The sequence below is a fragment of the Hippocampus comes genome, unplaced genomic scaffold (assembly GCF_001891065.2).
Source record: "Hippocampus comes isolate QL1 unplaced genomic scaffold, H_comes_QL1_v1.1 scaffold125, whole genome shotgun sequence".
NCBI lineage: Eukaryota > Metazoa > Chordata > Actinopteri > Syngnathiformes > Syngnathidae > Hippocampus > Hippocampus comes.
The window spans coordinates 1,215,057-1,235,993 of NW_017805453.1; the positions used below are offsets into that span (position 1 = coordinate 1,215,057).

Consider the following 20,937-nt stretch of genomic DNA (forward strand, 5'->3'; position numbering starts at 1 on the left):
TTCGGTCACCGCTGATTTTTGGATTTTTCCGAATTGATTTTGCAGGTATCGATGCCTTACTTAGATCTTCATTTTTCTGATGATTTTTTTCTGTCCTACATCCCCAAAAATGTATATCTGTACATTCTTCTATCTTCGTTGTCAAAATGCTTTTTTTTTTTAACCTCCGCAGATTACGACACAATGTTGAGATCTTGGCGATTTACCGTATGAGGTGGTTAATAAAATGACTAAAAATAATTTGCAGCGACATGGAGTAACATGAACCGGGGAGCAATAATGACTATGACGCAACAGATGTGGAGAAGCAAGATATTTCCCAGCCATGGTCTTATTGAAAACAAAACTGTATCAGAGATGTAAAAAGTTCTTTTTTAAGTGTGCATATCTTATTTACTTCATATTTATTGTAAAATAAATAAATCCAGATTTAAAATTGAGTGTCTACACAGTTATGCAAGCCCCCATTTTTAGGTCTTTTTTTTTTGCCATCATGTGATAAATTGAAAATTGGAAATGATACACAATGAATAAACCAAGAAGGAAGTGTGGTCAAATGAAAAGATAATTTTAAGAAACTATAATTTAATACTGTGATTGGGTGACAACCAGTTCAGGGTGTCCCCCACCAGCTGCCCGTGGACAGCTGAGAGGCTCCAGCACGCCACGCGACCCTTGTGAGGATAAGCGGATCAGAAAATGGATGGAATGGATATCATTTAATAAAAGGAGAGGAGATACAATAACTAGACAGAAGTTTTTTATCCTTTTTTTAAATTCCATTATTGACACACTTGATTTGTTTGTTTAGTTCTGACAGAATGTGAGGTATTGTTAAGTCACTGACATGTGTCAGTGAGTGTGACTTCCATAAATGAAGGCACGTGACAATAAAGGCATGCACGGATGTTTACAGTGTGCAACATAAATGTACATGGGGGGCGGGGGGGGGGCAAACACGCCTCTTCACTGGTGACACTCTCGAGGCATGTGCACTCATAGTCTGTACACTACATTACGTAACACACAAAATACATAATGCACAAATCGAATGGGAAATATTGAGACTTCACCCAGGATATATGCATCATATTGTCAGAACCATCAACGGTGAAATGAAAGAAAGCCGTTGAGGAAAAAGCGGCCTGCGAAATGGAAACATAACCTTTGTAAGTCATGATTCATTTTGCGATATTGAGATAATACTCTGAATGATCGATGCAAACTGAAGTTCGTTCTTTGGGTGGCTCTCATTTTTTCCGGGATCCCCTGGTGTAAAACACACACTGATTACTGTGATTTCAGAAAAAAAAAATCTGAAGTTGTTCGTAACGTAAGATGGTTGTCCACTGGCTTCTGTAAGTCCGTGCATCCATCCCAAATGCACAAAATGCCCCCTCTCTCTCCCACTCGTTCTGTCTCTCTTGCCACACAGTTATCGCATTGTAATATGTTATTTTGTCAAGATGTGATAGTGGTGTGAAGAGGTGGATTAGGTCACTTTCTACACATCCCCGATGATGGCCCATATCATATTCATCATGTACTTCTGTCAATCATAGTGACAGAGTGGGCTGTGTCGAGTTATATCGAACCTGTGATGAGTAGTTTTCCACAGTTGTGTAACAACGTGACTGCAACGTCATAATTATTCACGCCGCCGTTTTAGGGGGAGGATATTTTTAAACCAAAGAAAAGCCTCCCTTGCAAAATGTCCTCCCTCCTTGCGGAAGCAACAGAGAATTACTTTTTTTTCATTGGACCGTCGACGGACGAGCATGCGTTGGTGGCCCCGCCTTTCCTTCTCGAGACTTCTGTGGCGGGTGTGCTGCGACGTTAAAGGCTACAGGCGAAACCAGCTCTTTCTTTTTCCTCTTGGCCATCCAGTCGACGTTTCGAGAGTGGGCCGGTCCAGCAGCACCGCAGAGGCCTTAAAGTACTACGACACTTTGTGAAAAGAGGTGAGTACGAGCAATTGCATTAATCTTTACTGTTTGCGAGTTTAACTTTCTAAAATGGAACAAGCTGACGTTACAGAAGTTGAGGTCGTCGACCACGAAGGATAACGGACGAAAATGGCCATTTTAGTCCCATATGTTGCAGTATCAGGACAAATTGCAATTCGATGGCTACTATTGATGTACTTTAAATGCAGCAACGAACACGTATTGTAATTAATCCATTTTTGGGAACTTGTTGCGTACCTGAGTCACCTATATCCAGCAGATCTTTTTTTTTTTTTTTTTTTGCGTGAATGACTCACGTAAGACCCGACTATGGGTCACGTCCTTTCTTGAAAAGTGTCGTTTTGATAAGAATTCTCTTGTCTAACAAAGTTTTGTAAGGAAACGGAATGCTCAAGAATGTTCGCCTCGAGGAAGTGAGGAGCCACACCCTTTTAACGAGTTTTGAGGGTGTAGTCCAAGAAACACGCATGCGCGCTTTGTCACCATTAGCTCAATTTTTGACCAACTCTTCCGTCTGGTTTATGTCACAACTGTTACATGCATCTGTTTTCGAGAGTCCTTCGCATAGTAAAATTAGTCATACATATATAAAATACGTTAAGTTCTGAAGTTTATTCATGGGGAAGAAGTTTTGCTAGATTGCAATGGGCGGCAAGGATCCATATCACCTTTAATCTTGTGAGGAAATTAAGGAAAAGACATTGACCGAATGGGATAAGAAAATGACAACCAGTATCTTTTTTTCCATTTGTAAATTACTAGCTGTCAAATGATGATCCCATTTATCTTTAAATAGTGTCCAAAAAATAGTTTAGTTGAGCTCATCAAAATGCTTGCTTGCAAATTTCTTGAAGTGGTATTTATAATGTAATGTAATCGTAACTAACCATTGTGCTTATGTTAAACATGTGTACATATCCTTGTTTGAATTTTTTTTTGTTCTAATTATGATAAATTTAAACCAGATTTAATAAAAATCAATAGGAATTAAAAGTGAATTTTAATTTGTCCATTTCTTTGGGGCAGTGCTTAATCTGTTACAGGATTCTTGATTTAAACCTTTGCTAGGCCTGATTATAGAATTGTGTGGGCCCACGATCCAAACTTTGCCCTCCTCCAATCTTTTCGGATTAGTTTTAATTGAAAGAAGGCAGTGCAATTTCACAAAACGCATTATTAAAATAAATTTACAAGGAATAGTAAGACACTAAGTACTATAGTGCCGTTTTTGTGGTAATTGCTGTCGGGCATAAGAACAATTTGTCAACTTCCTCTTACGTGGTTTGCATAGTTACGAGCATCATACTGCTTTATTGAGTTGCACGTTCATAGTCTTGACCACATGACCAGCATTCAAACAGACTGGCCGTGTTGCCACAATAAAGATAAGATAAGAAAACCTTTATTAGTCTCGCAATGGAGAAATTCCCAATTCACAGCAGCAAAGTTATGAAAGGAAGAAGTAGAAGAACAAAATAAAGGCATCAGAAGTGGCAAGGCTGGAAAACAGCATTTGATCTGTCACTCTGAAACCCACCCAGGGGACTGTTTGCAAAAGGCTGAAAATAAGATAAGATAAGAAAACCTTTATTAGTCTCGCAATGGAGAAATTCCCAATACACAGCAGCAAAGTTATGAAAGGAAGAAGTAGAACAACAAAATATAGGAGCTGCTGGAAAGGAATAAAAGCCTAGTATGGCTTTGAAATTGAAACGGAAATGATTCCGAATGATTGAGCGCTTTATCATAACAGAGCTCTTTTCTCATCGCTGTCTTTTCAGAAGCCATGGCCAAGGCACCAGCAGTTGGTATTGATCTGGGCACCACCTACTCTTGTGTAGGCGTGTTCCAGCACGGCAAAGTGGAGATCATTGCCAATGACCAGGGTAACAGGACCACGCCCAGCTACGTTGCCTTCACAGACACGGAGAGGCTGATTGGCGACGCAGCGAGGAACCAAGTCGCCCTGAATCCTAGCAACACCGTGTTTGGTATGACATGCTTGTATTAACCAATGACCATGTTTGTTTGTTTACTTTTTTAAAATTATGATTGTCCCCCTCAGATGCCAAGCGACTCATTGGCCGGCACTTTAAAGATGATGTGGTTCAGTCCGATATGAAGCACTGGCCCTTCACTGTCGTTGATGATAACTCGCGTCCCAAAGTCAAGGTGGAGTACAAGGGCGAGACCAAGACCTTCTACCCTGAGGAGATCTCCTCCATGGTTCTCCTTAAAATGAAGGAGATTGCAGAGGCGTACCTTGGCAAGGTATGGCGGCGGCATATACTTTATTTTGCTCAAACATATTTTAGATTAATTCATTTAGCAGCTTATCAGTTTCCTCCTCCTCTTAAAACAAGTTAATGTGATGTAAAATGTCAAGGTAATAGGCAGCGACTTGCTGTGTTGCATTTAGGGAGGAAAAAAGGCAGACACACGGGCACGGTGACAGTTGGTCCCAAACGTTGCTGCCGTTTGTGTGGCACGTTGACTGGTGCAGTTGTCGAGTAAGTGTTTCACTGTGTTCCCTCGCAGCCCGTAACCAGCGCCGTGGTGACCGTGCCGGCCTACTTCAATGACTCTCAGCGTCAGGCTACCAAAGATGCTGGAACCATCTCCGGACTCAATGTCCTTCGTATCATCAACGAGCCCACCGCAGCAGCCATCGCTTATGGCCTGGACAAGAAGGTGAGGCTATGTCGATGAAGCTTAACAGTCATTCTTTCCTTCAAGTCTAACCTCAGTGCCACGTGCGTCTAATGGCAGGTCGGCAGCGAAAAAAATGTCCTCATCTTTGACCTGGGTGGCGGCACCTTTGATGTGTCCATCTTGGCCATTGAGGATGGCATCTTTGAGGTCAAGTCAACGGCGGGTGACACTCATCTGGGCGGCGAGGACTTTGACAACCGCTTGGTCAACCACTTCATCGCCGAGTTCAAGCGCAAGCACAAGAAGGACATCAGCGACAACAAACGAGCCGTGCGGCGCCTGCGCACGGCGTGCGAGCGGGCCAAGCGCACGTTGTCTTCCAGCTCGCAGGCCAGCGTCGAGATCGACTCGCTCTTCGAGGGCATCGACTTCTATACCTCGATCACCAGGGCCCGCTTTGAGGAGCTCAACGGAGATCTGTTCCGCGGCACCCTGGAACCCGTGGAGAAATCACTGCGTGACGCCAAGCTGGATAAGTCGGCCATCCACGAAATCGTCCTAGTGGGAGGCTCCACTCGCATTCCCAAGATCCAGAAGCTGCTGAAGGACTTTTTCAATGGGAAGGAATTGAACAAGAGCATCAATCCCGACGAGGCAGTGGCCTACGGCGCAGGTATTGTGAGAAAAATGTGCAAACCAAAGTCCAATAAAATCCAACCTGTTACTGGTTGAATTGCACATTTCAGAATTTAGTTTCCACATGCGAAATGACGCGAAGTCCATTTAATCAGCATCAGGGCGTTAAAGGGACAGTGTTTTATTTTCTTCATTCAATGTTTCAAAAACCCACTATTAATTTTAATAACATGCAAAATAACTGTATTATATCACATCAATTATATTTTTACATAATTGTCGGTGAAGGGATTGCTCATCACATCGGGCACGCCTTCCCGACACGAAGCTGCCATATTTCGTCGCCATCTTTCTTTTGACGGATCCCCAAAAGACACAAACATAGTGAACATAGTTCCTCAACATGACGAGAGCTCGAGGGAATACTAGGAAGTCCTTTAAATGAATTGCACTTGAGCGAAGTGTCTACGTTGAAGTTAAAAAAAAAAAAAGTGTCCTTAAATGCAACTAAACTGTATTTAGGCAAGGAGTCATTCACGTACCACTGAAACGGGAGTCCATGCACCTTTTTAAAAATCATTGCTTTAGCTGTTGACTGAGCTCAAGTCTTGCTATATTTTCTCATGTCAGACAAGTTTTGTGCGACATCATTTTCCCCAAGTGTGAGGTTCCGTAATGTGAGTCTGTCTAAACAATTTTTTTGATGTTTCAGCCGTGCAGGCCGCCATCCTGTCTGGTGACAAGTCTGAGCAAGTTCAGGACCTGCTGCTGCTGGACGTTACCCCCTTGTCTCTTGGCATTGAGACGGCCGGCGGCGTTATGACGGCACTTATCAAGAGGAACACCACCATCCCCACCAAACAGAATCAAATCTTCACCACCTACGCTGACAACCAGCCCGGCGTGCTCATTCAGGTACAGCCCACCGGCGCCGCTCTCCCCACTCAGAACCATGCGTGATAAATGAAATAAGGCTCCGTTAATTACCCGCAGGTGTATGAGGGCGAAAGAGCCATGACCAAAGACAACAACATTCTGGGGAAATTTGAGCTAGGCGGGATCCCCCCAGCACCCCGAGGCGTTCCTCAAATCGAGGTGACCTTCGACATTGATGCCAATGGCATCTTGAACGTCAGCGCGGCTGACAAGAGCACCGGCAAGGAGAACAAGATCACCATCACAAATGACAAAGGTGCACATGACACTACACTCGCCAAAACAAAGCCATGTTGGAGGACAAATTGAAAGTGGTGTTACGAATAAGCTTCCCTCCCCCCCAGTTTTAAGAACTATGTTGAGAGTGGGGGTACACCAAAAGGTCATTTTTAGAAATTGTTCTGAGTAAAAGAACTCATGATTAATTTGAATGAAAAAAATGTTACATTGCAAGTAGGAACAATCTGTTTTTTGCATTAAAAAGGCGAATGTTATGGGTTACAATAGTTCAACAAAAACATTGTAGTAATATTCAATTTTTATTTCTGGAGAAACACATTTAAGATTCCCCCCACCAAAGCATGGTGAGTGCCCACTGTAAGAGTACAGCTGCCATGTTTTGAGAAAACGTTTGTCTTAGCCTTAGTTTGGGATGGGGCAGAAATGGAAACTGAAGAAAATGGGGCCAAAAACGAATGGACATTTATATTTATTTTGAGGTTTTTGAAAAATGAAGCGTTTATAAAAAGAATACAACATTGCACCTTGAAATCCCACACGCAATCCCCAGTTTGTAGAAGTTGCACTCAAGTTAGTTGTTTGCATTTCTGCTTTCAACTAGAAGTGAACATTTCGTCACATTGACTTTGCAAACATCAGGTCGCCTGAGCAAGGAAGACATTGAACGCATGGTGCACGAAGCGGAGCAGTATAAGGCGGAGGATGACGTGCAGAGAGAAAAGGTGGCTGCCAAGAATGCCCTGGAGTCATACGCCTTCAACATGAAGAGCACCATCGAGGATGAAAAGCTTAAGGACAAGATAAGCGAGGAAGACAAGCAGAAGATTCTGGACAAGTGCAATGATGTCATCAAGTGGCTGGATGGGAACCAGGTACCATAACTTAATGTTTAAAGTTGTGAAGTTTTGTTTTTCAGTTTTACTTTTTGTGGTGTTTTTCTTTTTTAAAACCCTTCGCTTGCTCCTCACTCAGTCTGCAGAGAAAGAGGAGTTTGATCACCAGCAGAAGGAACTGGAGAAGGTGTGCAACCCTGTCATGACCAAGCTGTACCAGGGGGCAGGCGGCATGCCAGGGGGAATGCCAGGAGGAATGCCGGGAGGCGGAGCTTTCCCAGGTGGTGCTCCCGGAGGAGGCTCTGGCTCTTCAGGACCCACCATTGAGGAGGTGGACTAAATCCAACTCCAGTCCACCATGACAGATGTTGTATGCCTTACCATCTGTCAGCAGCTTCTTTTGACTCACTCTTTGTCTCTCATGGCTTTTGAGGTACTTTCTTTGGCTTTGGGCTCTCTTTGCACACAAACCAACTCTTTGATGTTGCACTTTTATTCCATTCTGTCTTTTTGACTATAAAACTTTTCCTTAATAAAATTGCACAAAACTCATCTTTGTTTGCCGACTAATTCCTGTTTGATTAGAGGCGGCTTATGTGCTTAAGTTGTTGAAATTGTGTACATTTTTTGATAGCTTGTGCTCGTCAGACTAGTTTTAAGTCACCAAACTTATTACTGTATTTTTAATGTAACCTTGCTATAAGAGCAGAATGACTGACTACACGCTATTCATGATGTGCTAAATGGTGTATAAACCAAGTTAAAACTTAATGTAAAAAATATTTGTTTACATTGCCTTGGAGCACCACCCAATTTAACAATGGAAAACTGATTACTTCAGTCTCATGCCTTTTTATAGTTAGTTGGTGTTGCATCAATTGGAGTAGAAACTGCGAAATTTAACAAAACAAAATTGGGGGCGAGGGGGCGCAATTCTTTAGAGGCCAATTCCCGTCTACGTCATCATAAATTGCGCACGTAAAAGAACCAAAGATACTTTATAAGGCTGGGGAGTTGTGGATGGGCAAACGTTAGGTTTTGAGTAGTTTAAAAGTGTCGACGTGTGTGGCGCAGTCAAGCGTTATAGTTTTTGAATAGTTTCAAAAAATATCCGTGTGTGTAGCGTTGTTAAAATAGTTAAAAAAAAACTATTCCTAGCCGTTCTCTTAAATCCCAAAAGGAAAACGCCGAAGGAGGCTCTGGCTGCATGCTATTAAATGTACAGACTGGACCGAGAATATCATCAGGAATGCCCGCGTTTGGTGTGCTCATGTCATTTCTGGTAAGTTATCGTGGCTATAACTTTACCTCTGTCTTGAAACGTGTAAGTGGTCAGGAATTTTGGAATAATGGCAAGGCGTGTTACTACTACTAGCTAGTACCTGGAAGTGGTTGCTAACTCATTTAGCTCCGAGCTTCCGTGCACACTCGTTCTCAGGCTCTCCATTCATTCATTAGCATGACTGTGATGTTTATTTTATCAGTTTCCTGTTGGGCATCCTAAAACACCCCAGCAAAGTGGTTCGCTGCTGATGTTTGGTTTATGTGACAATTGACTCGTTTCCGCCATTTTCGTGTGATCACGTGCTGGTATGTTATGCGCTCTGGTTTATTAAAAATGTGTGTTTCCGCGTCCATTTTTATATAGAATGTAACATTGAAATCTCCGCCGTCGCCTCGTTTTCAATTTGATTCTCACCAGTGCACTGGTACCTATACTTACTAAATTAATTGGTTCTGGAAGAAATTTCTTAACTAGAAAATTTTTTAAGCAGAGCCACGTTTTCCATGTAAATGCCCTAATCCGTTCCAAGCCCCTCCAAAATTCTGAAATGTTTTCTAAAGCATCAAAATATGTAACAAATACATGTTACAATTACATTATTGCACATTAAATGACAGTTGTGCGTAATATAAAAAAAACAACAAATAGCGTAAAGAATATAATGGTCATTTAAGTTTTAACTGCATCCTCATTGTTTTTAGTTCATGTTCTCTCCGAAAAGTGAATTTTGCCTGGCGTCAGCCTATTAAAGTATTTTATTTTAGCCTTAAACATCTCAGGTTTTCTGGCCATCTCTGCTAAAATCAGCTCCATCCTCAGATAAATGAGTTGTACAAGTCAACCCCTGAAATGAAATTATGAAATAGTATTTGTTCCGTTTTTCTTGTTCTATGACAAATGATGTGGGCCATCATTTTAGGAGACTGACAAAATGTAGATAAAGATATCGGTGGGGTGCAGTCTGGGCATTCCAAAAGTTGTTTTGCTGGCCCCAGCACCATTGTACGGAGCCCCTAAGGGGACATGGAAGGAAAAAAAAAAAAACTTTGCGAGATCTCGCAAAGTAATGCGAGATCTCGCAAAGAATGCGAGATCTCGCAAAGAAAGAATGCGAGATCTCGCAAAGAATGCGAGATCTCGCAAAGTAATCCAAAGTATTGCGAGATCTCGCAATCCTTTATTTATTTATTTATTTTTAATGCTCGTTGATGTGCTTCCGGGTCATCGTACGTATCATCAAAACAACAATCATGGAGGGTGTTCAACCGTTCGTGAGTTTAATAGAATTTTACTTTGAAATTGGCTTAAAATACAAAGACATTAAATCTGTTCTTGATGTTAAATACGGTTTCCAAATAAGCGAAAGACATTTGAAGCGAGTGCTGAACCAAAGAGGACTATTTCGTCGGAAAACGTTCAATGACTTGGGAGTCCTGGTTGACTTCATTCGCAACCAATTGCAGCATTCCGGACAACTACACGGTTACAGGTGGATGTACAGTAAGTGCAGAGAATATGGACTTCTTGTCAGGAAAGAGGACGTTCGTCTGGTCCTGAAAGAGTTGGATCCGAGAGGAGTGTCGTTAAGGCAAGCAAGACGTCTGAGACGACGAAACTACTTCTCCAAAGGGCCAAATTTTATATGGCACATGGACTCCTATGACAAACTGAAACCATTTGGAATTTGTATCAATGGGGCAATTGATGGTTTTTCAAGGAAAATAATGTGGCTCAATGCCTACACAACAAGTAGTGACCCGAAGTTGATTGGAGGTTACTACATCGAAGTTGTGCACCGTTTGGGGGGTTGTCCTCGAATCGTTCGAGCTGATCTTGGGACTGAAAATGGTCACGTTAAAGGCTTCCAGCGTTTCCTGGTGCCAATACCGCCAGGCAACACTCTTGACAGTTACTTGGATGGAGCCAGCACCGCCAATCAAAGAATTGAATATTGGTGGCGGTTTCTTCGCAGCCAGTGCATGGAGTTCTGGTTATCCCTCTTCACAGACCTCAGAGACAATGGCTTCTTTGATGGTGGATTTCTGGACAAAAACATCCTACAATTTTGTTGCATGGGACTTATTCAGGTGAGTTCATACATTCTGATAGACTCATTAATTAAATGTGTATTTTTGTATGTGAGAGTGAGTTGATGGGAAAGTGAACAGGAACACGAAAGAAAGAAAGAAGATAATGGTGGTGGGGGGCGGTGTCACAGGGTGAAGGTGAAGGAAAAGTGGGTAGTGGTGAGATGTGGTACACATGAGAGGGGAGGAGTGAGACAAAAAAGCAGCTTCATGCTATAATTTCTTGCTCATAAAAGCTGATATGACTGTGCAGCTCCTTCTTAATCTGTCTGTATACTATTTTCAACAGGATGAGTTGGATGACATGGCCCTAGTTTGGAACAGCCATCTCATCAGGCCCTCAAAGAACATGAATGTCCCCAGTGGTCGGCCCAACGTGATGTATACGTTACCTGAACTTTATGGTACAAGGGACTTCCTCTCCCCAGTTGACGATGAACAAGTTCAACTGTGCAAAAGCCAGTGTGTCTTTCGTTTGACCATGCCTTGTGATCCGGATGTATTTGCATTGTGTGCTTTTTTAATGTCCCGGTCCGATTTAATGCCACCAAAAGATCGATATCAGGCTGTGAACTTGTATTTGCACCTCAGAGCGGCCCTCACCGCTACTCTTTAAATTACAAGGATTATGTTTTCAGGGTTCAGAGACATGTAACTGTTGGTGAAAGTAGTTTTCCTTTCGAACACCAATCATATTAGAATGGTATTTATATTCTATTATTTTATATTCAAATGTAAATATAAATTACAGCCATCTATGTTTTGCTTGGTGTTTGGGCCAAAGTATATTATGGCTCCTCAGCTGGTGTGAGAAGTAACATTTATTGAAGCCTGAATTTGACCATTGTCAGTTCTTTTATCACTTCACTTTCAATGGATAATTGAAACACTTTTGATGACGAATAATGTATAGCCATCATAATTAAAAGCATTTTTATCTGCTGTTTTTCTTCCTGTATAAGGACAACATATTTGATCTACAATATAAAATGTTTATTTGTCAAAGCATTATTGGTGTAAATAAACATTCTTTCTTGGTTGCTGACTTTATCCATAAATACTTAACCAACGTGGATGCTGAAGAGTATTCCTGCATAATTGTACATCATCCCAATTGAATTTTCACCTGCCTGTAAATGACTACGTAATTGTCACTCCTCACTTTCGTCAGCAGGTGGTGTCTTGTGTTTAAAAAAACTTAGAATGATTTGGAACACATTTTATTCACATTGACAAATTCTTACAAACATCAATCTCAAAATTTTAAATGGAATATAAAACTTAATACCTTTGGGTAAAACTGAAAACTCCCATTTTGCCTGAAACCGTCATGAGAATAAGTGGTGCATTTCCATGATTGTTGTTTTCGATGAGACGTACGATGACCCGGAAGCACATCAACAGCATTAAAAATAAATAAATAAATAAAAGATTGCGAGATCTCGCAATACTTTGGAATACTTTGCGAGATCTCGCATTCTTTGCGAGATCTCGCAATACTTTGGAATACTTTGCGAGATCTCGCATTACTTTGCGAGATCTCGCATTCTTTGCGAGATCTCGCATTCTTTCTTTGCGAGATCTCTCATTCTTTGCGAGATCTCGCATTACTTTGCGAGATCTCGCAAAGTTTTTTTTTTTTTCCTTCCATGTCCCCTTAGGGGCTCCGTACCATTGGACGCACGGACCGACATTTACAACTTGAATGGGACAACATGAAATGGGAATCATTTATTTCCAAATGTCTTCTGACTTAACTTCATGTCGTTTGCAGTTTTTTGTGGCTAATTTCTTTTCCAGTCACCTTTCGGGTGTGTTGCTAACATCATGGCGAAATGCCTTCAGAATCCCAAGTACTGGTGTCTCGTGATGGGCCCATATGGCACCATGAAAAATGTTGACACAATGACACTCTGTATTGATACTGTGTCACTGACACCTGCTGGACTTTAAAAATCTTTGCTGGCAAACCATTTGACAGACTGAACTGACACCGATTTGATGACCGAGTGTATACAATATCATTCAAGTCTTTGCATTCATATTGTACTATTCCATACCTGGAAATATTATGAACATGTATCATAATATGGAAATCTAAGTGAAAATGATGTGAATACTTGTGGACTTTTTGTTCGAGTTTCTAATGTGTTGTTGGGAACAAAAGTTGGAAACACCCGAGTGAGGTCGAGTACAGTTTTCTCAAATTATTTTTTGAGAAAAAGATATTTTTAATAAATAACAATGGACATTTTCAGAGAAAGAAACACAAAGATTTTGAATGCTTGAATCTAATTAGGATCTAGAAATAAAGACTTATTCCCAAATTTGTCATGAGGATCTAAAGGATGTTATATGGATTTTTCAAATATATTAACACTATTTACCTTCTTTTTACAAGCAATCAATAAAAAGAAAGAACTGTTTTCTTGAAAACAACAACGTGGCAACCAGGCAGATGCACTCAGTGGTTTATTGACCTTGCTTATGAATATTCATGAGGCTTGAAGAGGAAATGAAGTTGGCAGTTGGCACGGGCATCTCGGCGATGTCAGCGCGAGTTTGAATTCCGTGGGCATTCGTGCATGCGGTAGGCGCACATGTAGAAGATACCTGCGACGAGCAACAAGGATTTCTCAAAACTGCGAATGCGTGTCATGATTATGATGTTGATGATGATGATGCTGAAGAGGAAGAGGAAGAGGAGAAGTACCTGAGAAGAAGGTGAGCACCACTGCCACCCAGCCCATGATGTAGGACCAGGAGAAGCGCCAGCTCCCATAGCGTTTACCGTAATAGTTGACCGTCACGCCTGTGTACACTGCCATGGCCAGCAGCACGAAGAAACCTAAGTGCATACAAATTAAGACCCAAAACAATAGCATCAAAACCAAATGTTAGGCGTATTTTTTGATATTTATATTTTTATTAAAATTAGGAAACATTTTGCATTTTTTTCCCAGTGAAAATGGTGAATATTTTCAGAAAGCTGTATTCCTCTGGAAAAAAAGGAATATTGTGAGACAGAACTTGTTTTGTTGAGATATTTTTGTTTTTTGTTATCTTGACAAAACATTTTTGTGAGAATCTGAAAAATTTGGTGTATTTCTGGGGAAAAAAACGAATCAAAATATTTTGAGAAAAAGATGCATTTTCTCCACAACCGATCTTAAGATAATCCAAGAAATGTAGACAGCGACTAAATGGCAAAAAGTGAGGCTGGATGGAATGCAGGAGTGCTGTTTTGGTGCTCACAGGAGATGAAGAAGAGAATTCCGGCAGCGAAGGTCTTGTCGAAGCCGTCAAAGGAGGAATAGTGGATGAAGGCCATGACGCCGATGACGATGCCGATGAAGCACGCCAGCAGGGATAGGATCATGAAAGCCCGCGTGGCGTCCCAGTATGCTGCCGACCGAAGGGATGCAAGCAAGCGCAGTCAAAACGCTGCAACTTCTCACTTTCCCCTCTCGCTTCATTCACCAGCAAACAAACCTCCACCCCAAAAAATTTCATTCGGGGATGGCCCATTTCAAAGTGGAATCAATAACTTCATTTTCCGATTCAAATCGTCTTCCATTCTACCCCGAAAAAACAAAAACAAAAAAAAAAAAAAAAAAATATATATATATATACACACACATACACACACACACACACACACACCATATACAGTATGAAATGTTCATGGCTGATACAGTGTATTGGTTTTCATGACACAGTCTACCAAATCAATTATAAATTCATATGGAATTCAAATGCACTTGTGCGTGTGTGTGTGTTTTGGTCTTACCGATGCTGTCCGTGTGTGTCATGCATTTGCCGGGCACACAGTAGCGCCACAGGCCCTGATGCATGTAATTGCTGGAGTGGCGGTATTGCATCCAATAGTCGGTTGCCGTGGAGACGATCAGGAGGATGTTGCCTACTCCGGCGCAGAACAAGCCGCCTCCCATGAAGCTGTACATACTGACCCCCCCCCCCACACACACAAAACATAAATGAGCTCGTGTTTTCACGTCAACCTGATGAGCTGCCTAGTAGGTGGACCGTTGTCATATATAAGGGGAAACAGAAGTGAGATTGCTTAAATTTAAAAAAAAAAAAAAAAAGACACTGGGAAGAAAATCATCTTTCCAAAGAATTTTAATGAACAACAATCAAAAAGTACTATAACATTTATAAAATTGTGAAAAATCAATGGGGGGAAAAAAGTTTAATATTACGGGAAAGCTACCAACATATTTTGAGCATATCCACATTTTATTTTCTGAGGAAAGTTTGTGGAGGGGTTTGTTTTTTTTCTCCTTTTTTTAATTTAATTTTTTTTTTAAGAATATATAAAAGCATCTAAATATTCCAGAAAGAAGGGTTTCAGTGTTAAAAAAAAAACAAAATTAGCAAGAGTGAAAAAAACAAGATAGTTTTTAGTGTTCTTTATCTTCTGAGAAATAAAATAGAATTATTGAGAAATAATCCCATTAATTCAAGTTGAAAGTGTTAATTTAGAGAGAAAAAAGTCAAAATATGACAAAGAAGTGACCATTTTCAGTCAAAAATTGGAACATGGTGAAACAAAAAGTAAAATTTTTCTGAGAAATAATTGAAAAAAAGTTTTAAAACAGCGAGGAAAGTCCTAATAAAAAAAACATCTTCAGGGAAAAAAAAAACCCTAATGTTAAAGGAAAAAAAGTTACAATTTTCAGAGACAAAAATTGGAATTTGGAAACTGGAAAAGTTTAACAAAAAGTAGCATTCTTCAGAAAAATTCATCTGTTTTGAGAAACGTGTTTCCAAAGATTATTGTGCAAAAAACGTTTTACTTTGTAATAATGCATGGAGTGAAAAAGCAGCATTTTTGGAAAGAAAACAATCTGAATTTTTAGTGATTTTTTTTTCTTTGAATAAAAATGGGATACTTAAATGGGGTGTAGGGACGATATTTTGGGAAGAAATGCATTTTTTTTCTAGAAATAAAAACCAAGGCAAAGTTCAGATGAAATTACAATATTACGAGTTTTTCCCTCCCATGTTTTCAAGAATTGTTTCCCCCCCCCAAAAAATTCAGACAAAGACTGAATGCGAAACTTCGATGACGAAGATTTAATGCTTTGCTTTCCTTACCTGGCCGGCGTGCTTTCCTTTCCCAACGCAAAGTGGAAGCGCCGCGGTGATGAGTCCACGCGCATGCAGACGAGGCCGAGTGTCGCTGCAAGCGTCGGGAAAGTTTTGTTTGCCGCAGGGAAACGCCGAACAGTGGGGGTGCGACCAATCGCGGGGCGCCGTTCGCGCGTGCTGTTTTGTTGTTGGAGGGAATCTGCTGAAAACACAAAACCGTGAAAGCCCAAAGTGATGACTGTGCGCTTTCCTTTCAAAATGCTGAAAATGCCACCAAAACTTTATAGGACAATTGCTGGCCAGTCAACCAAACTTATTTAGCGCTAACTTTGACTTTTTAGTGCCGCAACATTTCCCATCGCTTATTTACTCCTTGTGTTCTTATTATATCATTTATTAACTTTGGGCTGGGAGTTCAGGTTAGGGTCAGGGTTTCAGGCCAGGTTTAGGGTTTCAAATTTGGGATTTCATCTTGGGGTCAGCAAAATTGGATATCAAACAAATAATAATGGTTATTGTGACCAAGGGCAAACAAGATGACCAGACCAGGCATTGGTTCGGTTTTCAAATAAGTGATTTGAGTTCGAAGTAGGGTTACAAATTAGGATAAATGTACTAATCCGGGGTTATGGTTTCAAGGTAGGGTTTTAATCTAGGGTTAGGGTTTCAAAGTAGGATTTTAAATCAAGGTTGTGGTTTCTAAGTAGGGTTTAAAACCTGGGTTAGGGTTTAAAAGTAGGGTTTTAAAGTTTGATTAGGGATTCAAAGTTTCAAAAAAAATCCGTTTATAGTTTCAAAGGAGGGGTTTGAACTCGGATTAGGGTTTAAAATAGAGTTAGGGTTTAAAGGAGGGTTTTGAATTACGGTTAGGGTTTCAAGGTAGGGTTTTAAACTATCGTTAAGGTTTCAAGGCAGAGTTTTAAATGAGGGTTAGGGTCTCAAAGTATGGTTTTAAATGAGCATTAGGGTTTTAATGTTGAATATTAAACTAAGGTTAGGGTTTCAAAGTAGGGTTTTAAACTAGATTATGGTTTTAAAGTAGGATGTCAAACTCAGGTTAGTGTTTCAAAGTAGAGTTTAAAACTCGGGTTAGGGTTTCAATTTACGGTTAGGGTTTCAAAGCAGGGGGTTTAACGTAGTTAATGTTTGAAGGCAGGGTTTTTCTATACACAGTTTTCAACTAGGGCCAGGGTTTAACAATAGGATTAGGGTTTTACAGTAGTGTTCTAAACTAAGTTGAGGCTTTCAAAGTAGAATTTTAAAATAGGTTCATGAGTATGTTTTTTTTCTGAGGGTTGGGTTTCAAAATTAGTGTTGTGAAGTTATTATAGTTTGGGTTTAGCGACGATGATGATAATGATGATGATGATGATGATGATGATGATGGTTGCAGTACCATTATATGTCCACATGAGGACGCAGTAATCGCCTTCAAAAAGTAGTCTCCGTCCACAGCCGTCTTGTTTTGCTTCTTCCTTGTGTGATTCCTTCCTTCCTTCCCATTGTGTTTTTTCAGAACCTGACTCAACGTTAGTGAGCAAGTGGAGCAAAAGACGGTGGCAGATGTCACTCAAGGTAAGAATCTGAAACCATGTAATGATGAGCTCGTCTTAATTTACTCCTAAATGGACTTTGTCAGAATGACTCGATTGTGGGGATTACAACCAAATTGTGAAAATTGAAATCATTGGATATGAAATGTATCTCTTTTCAAACAGTCCTGGAACCTTTCTGACACACCATGCAATCACCCAGAATTTTAAAAATGGATTTATTAAAAAATAATGAATGGATCAAAGCCAGTGGCGATGTACAGGGGTGTCACAGAACAGTGCAGTATTCACAGACACGCAGATCAATAAGTACACACGTGCACTGACACTTTATGATTCAAATGTAATATTCACATCATTTTCTCAGCGATACATTCAAAAATCCTCTCTCCGGGATCCAAAACGACTTTTGGCTCTCGCACGCACGTTTTTCAGATACTGCCCTGTAGCTGATACAACAAAAGTGGAAGCAATTGCATTCACACAAAAGAGGGGCAACGTTTTAATAAGATCAAATATAAACGACCACAAGTAAGGGACATACACATCCACTTTATTGTCAGGTTGCATCCTTGTCAAAGCAACAAAAATAAACTATCTGTATTATTTTAAGGATAATTAATGATTTTTGATACCTTTAAAAGGGAATTGCTGTGTAAAATAGTTAATCCATTCATTTTATTGGGGAGCCTGAAGTAACATTTATTACATGAGATTTATTGAACATTTGTTTGTATATATTATTTCCCATGAATCAAATAAATAAACAAAACGAGTTGCTTGAAATTTCAGCTATATTGTTAATGTTTACTAATTTCAAATTATGCATATTATATTCAAAATTGAGATCCACATCTTGAATATTATATTAATGAACAAATAATACATTGAAAATTTAAATGTGAAAAATACCGTTCACTTATTTCACAAAGTGTTTTATACAGTTGGGAAGTCTTTGTATAAAATTATACAATGAGAAAATATGAAGTGAATTAAACTTTAAAATATAGTCGAAAAATAGCTGCTTGTTTCACAAACAGTGTTTATTCATATACTTTATATTTAAAATGGACTAATGTATTGAAGTGATTTCAAATTAACCAATACAAAATAAAAATAGACTAAAGAAATATGAAAAGTCTTACATAAACGAAACTATTTGTTACTATATGAGTTTAGAATACCGGTTCATTTCACAACCATTTGCTATTAATTAATTTTCATTGTCCCAGTCATTTGCATGTGGTCAAATTCCCATCTGGGCCACCAGTGGGCGCTGTTGCATGCCAATGGTTTGATAGTGTTGCTCACAGGTCAAGTGTTTTGTGTGTGTGTGTGTGTGTGTGTGTGTGTGTGTGTGTGTGTGTGTGTGTGTGTGTGTGTGTGCGTGCGTGCGTGTGCGTGCGTGCGTGCGTGCGTTTTAATAGCAGCAGAGAATACAAAAGCAAATACCTCTTAGACAGCACACCGTCACTGTTGTGGCCTCCTGACTTTGGCACACAGTCAATGCAAACATTAAACACACAGATGCACACGCCTGTCACTATGTCGTAGATGTGCACAATTTAATGGTGGCTATGGATTAGCATGAGCTAATATATACACTTTATTTTCATTTCAATAATCCAGGATGACAAAACACTGTAGGAATTGTGAAAAGGTCCCATGGATTGAGTCTGGACATTTTACAGACAGCTTGGATGTGAAGTCCTTCATTTATTTTTCACACTTTTTTTAATGGATGGCTCACAAAGAAGGATATTGAGAGGATGTCGGCTCACATAAGGTTCTGGAAGGAAACAAAAGTAGCACAGTTAGCGACACTAACATGATACGTGGCTATGTAATGGAAGCAGCTTGCTTATGTTATCCCCATCTCCAAATGCAGATGGACAGGAATGCTTTAATTAATTGTTTTTCCTAAAGTTACGAAATGCCTCAACACGAAAATATTGCCTCTTGTTATGAAAGAAATGTCAAGATACGAAAGGTAAAAATACAGTCTGGGCTGCTAATCGCAGGTGCGAGGTTCCTGAACGCAACACACTCGTAGCTGCTCTGCCACTGGCTACTACTGAGCATCATCCTGGTATCCCATTGGCTAAGAGGGGCCTCTATCGAATGTGTCTATGTGTGTGGATAGATAGATTTGTGTCTAGGCAGCGTCCTCATCATTCGCTCCTCGGGCTATGAGATGTTCCGATAGTTTTACGTAAATGTGAATCACCCAGAAAACGTGCTCACCAGTCGGGCGATCGCTCACTATGCTGATGTTTGCCTTGGAAATTTTAATTGTAACATGTATTTGTTATGCATTTTGATGCATTGTTATGCTTTAGGAAACATTTATGTCTGAATTTTGGTAGGGCTTGGAACAAATTAGGGCAATTACATGGAAAACGCGTCTCTACTTACAACATTTTCAAGTTAAGAAATTTCTTCCAGAACCAATTAATTTTATAAGTAGAGGTACCACTGTATTGGCAAATAAAAACCATTTTTATCATTGTTTTTCCTGGTCCTTGTCGCTAGGCAGAAACGTGAGTTACAATTTTGGCTATTATGCTGTTCGGATAAGCATAACGTAATAATGCAACAACATGATTATACATGGATTTCCAAATTGAGTCAGTGGTGTGTATGACTAGCAGCTAGATGGTTCGCTCATTACCTGTCCAGAAGCTGGGGACTGGGTAAAGACACCGACCAGCGATGCATAGCCGGACATCTGGTTGGACGACCCGTACTGGATTACATTCTCATCTGTAAATGACAAGCGGATCACGTGATTTTATTTCAACATATATACTGTATATAGGTCAAACGCTAAACCCAATGTGATGGTTCAGGTCCCCCATCCTGATATGTGGATTTACATGATCATCACATTAAAAGTCATCCAGCTGTTGTTATCTTTACATCCACCTACCCTGTGATGACCATTTTGCGGCTGCTCTCGGGTGGGAGGAGACATGGTTGTCGCTTGCGAGGGTCACAACATTGGCAAGAGGCTGCAAGGAGTTCTCAGGGGGTGGGGGGGATGGAGGAGGGGGCAAATCTGTGGCAATGTGGGAAATAAACACCCTGCTTAATTACAACTCGTATTAGGGGGGAAAATAGGCCTAAAGGTTAGACCGCTCGAGGCAGATGGCTGCCCCCATGGCCACAGATGCCTTTAAATATCACCTACTTTAGGCATACCATGTGCATTGTATCTATTGTATATGTTTTAAACAAATGCTCGAGACGCTTTAATCTCATCTGGTTCATTCGATGATGCTTATTTTTCATTCTGAAAGTGCATTTCAAAACACATTAAGAGGATGAACATGGAAACCGCTTGTTCAAACATGAATATGGTAAAATAAAATGAACGTTGCTCCAGAATGATCAAATGTCAGTAAAACTTATTTAATAAAGCAGCGACACAGTTCACGTAACCAACAGCAAGTTATAACATTGACTCGTTAACATTGAACTCTCTTGCTTCTGCTCTATTTCCGTGTTCAACTGCGTAACCGATCGCCTTAAGTTTGAACTCTGCGTTGGAAGCATGTCACCAGCAAGGAGCCATTTTGGGGTCGACATATTACCGTAATAACCATACACAAGGGCGCATTGGATTTTAAGGCG

At 40.3% G+C, this 20,937-nt stretch overlaps 4 protein-coding genes across 7 annotated transcripts in view; 2 read left to right on the top strand and 2 right to left on the bottom strand.

The window, feature by feature from the left end:
* Positions 1-1,829: 1,829 nt before the first annotated feature.
* hspa8b (heat shock protein family A (Hsp70) member 8b) lies at positions 1,830-7,816 on the top strand. The gene is made up of 9 exons (XM_019874262.1): positions 1,830-1,961; positions 3,749-3,958; positions 4,033-4,238; positions 4,506-4,658; positions 4,737-5,292; positions 5,968-6,170; positions 6,249-6,447; positions 7,071-7,303; positions 7,404-7,816. Exons 2-9 carry the CDS (start codon positions 3,754-3,756, stop codon positions 7,602-7,604), a joined length of 1,956 nt encoding a protein of 651 aa, XP_019729821.1. The 5' UTR covers positions 1,830-1,961; positions 3,749-3,753; the 3' UTR covers positions 7,605-7,816.
* Positions 7,817-9,794: 1,978 nt separating this feature from the next.
* Positions 9,795-11,681, top strand: LOC109518449 (uncharacterized). 2 transcript variants are annotated; one of them, XM_019874267.1, is made up of 4 exons: positions 9,795-10,049; positions 10,557-10,636; positions 10,926-11,251; positions 11,447-11,681. In XM_019874267.1, coding segments are annotated over exons 1-4 (657 nt in total). In that variant the 5' UTR covers positions 9,795-9,799; the 3' UTR covers positions 11,448-11,681. The 2 variants fall into 2 exon arrangements, with proteins under 2 accessions (XP_019729826.1, XP_019729825.1); XM_019874266.1 differs by having other exon boundaries at positions 9,795-10,636.
* Positions 11,682-13,090: 1,409 nt separating this feature from the next.
* lim2.3 (lens intrinsic membrane protein 2.3) lies at positions 13,091-16,079 on the bottom strand. The gene is made up of 5 exons (XM_019874268.1): positions 15,758-16,079; positions 14,427-14,602; positions 13,892-14,041; positions 13,350-13,484; positions 13,091-13,249 (listed from the first exon to the last, which is right to left on the bottom strand). The coding sequence occupies exons 1-5, from the start codon at positions 15,820-15,822 to the stop codon at positions 13,188-13,190; spliced, it is 588 nt and encodes a 195-aa protein (XP_019729827.1). The 5' UTR covers positions 15,823-16,079; the 3' UTR covers positions 13,091-13,187.
* Positions 16,080-18,848: 2,769 nt separating this feature from the next.
* LOC109518445 (roundabout homolog 2) overlaps positions 18,849-20,937 on the bottom strand; it is a 60,313-nt gene continuing 58,224 nt past the window's right edge. For 2 of the 3 annotated variants that reach the window (XM_019874260.1, XM_019874259.1), the window contains 3 exons: positions 20,234-20,362; positions 19,976-20,067; positions 18,849-19,093 (listed from right to left, as the gene is read on the bottom strand). In XM_019874260.1, the coding sequence (XP_019729819.1) occupies positions 19,082-19,093; positions 19,976-20,067; positions 20,234-20,362 (233 nt within the window). In that variant the 3' untranslated portion in view covers positions 18,849-19,081. The remainder of the gene's footprint in view (positions 19,094-19,975; positions 20,068-20,233; positions 20,363-20,937) is intronic. The other variant, XM_019874261.1, reaches the window with a different exon arrangement.

Coding starts and splice junctions, on each gene's coding strand:
- hspa8b (XM_019874262.1), top strand. CDS start 3,754: ATGGCCAAGGCACCAGCAGTTGGTATTGATCTGGGCACCACCTACTCT. Junction 4,659..4,736: donor CTTATGGCCTGGACAAGAAG/GTGAGGCTATGT, acceptor GTCTAATGGCAG/GTCGGCAGCGAAAAAAATGT. Junction 6,448..7,070: donor CACCATCACAAATGACAAAG/GTGCACATGACA, acceptor TGCAAACATCAG/GTCGCCTGAGCAAGGAAGAC.
- LOC109518449 (XM_019874266.1), top strand. CDS start 9,800: ATGGAGGGTGTTCAACCGTTCGTGAGTTTAATAGAATTTTACTTTGAA. Junction 10,637..10,925: donor GTTGCATGGGACTTATTCAG/GTGAGTTCATAC, acceptor TATTTTCAACAG/GATGAGTTGGATGACATGGC.
- lim2.3 (XM_019874268.1), bottom strand. CDS start 15,822: ATGCGCGTGGACTCATCACCGCGGCGCTTCCACTTTGCGTTGGGAAAG. Junction 13,485..13,891: donor AATTCTCTTCTTCATCTCCT/GTGAGCACCAAA, acceptor GTATGCACTTAG/GTTTCTTCGTGCTGCTGGCC. Junction 13,250..13,349: donor GGTGCTCACCTTCTTCTCAG/GTACTTCTCCTC, acceptor TGCTCGTCGCAG/GTATCTTCTACATGTGCGCC.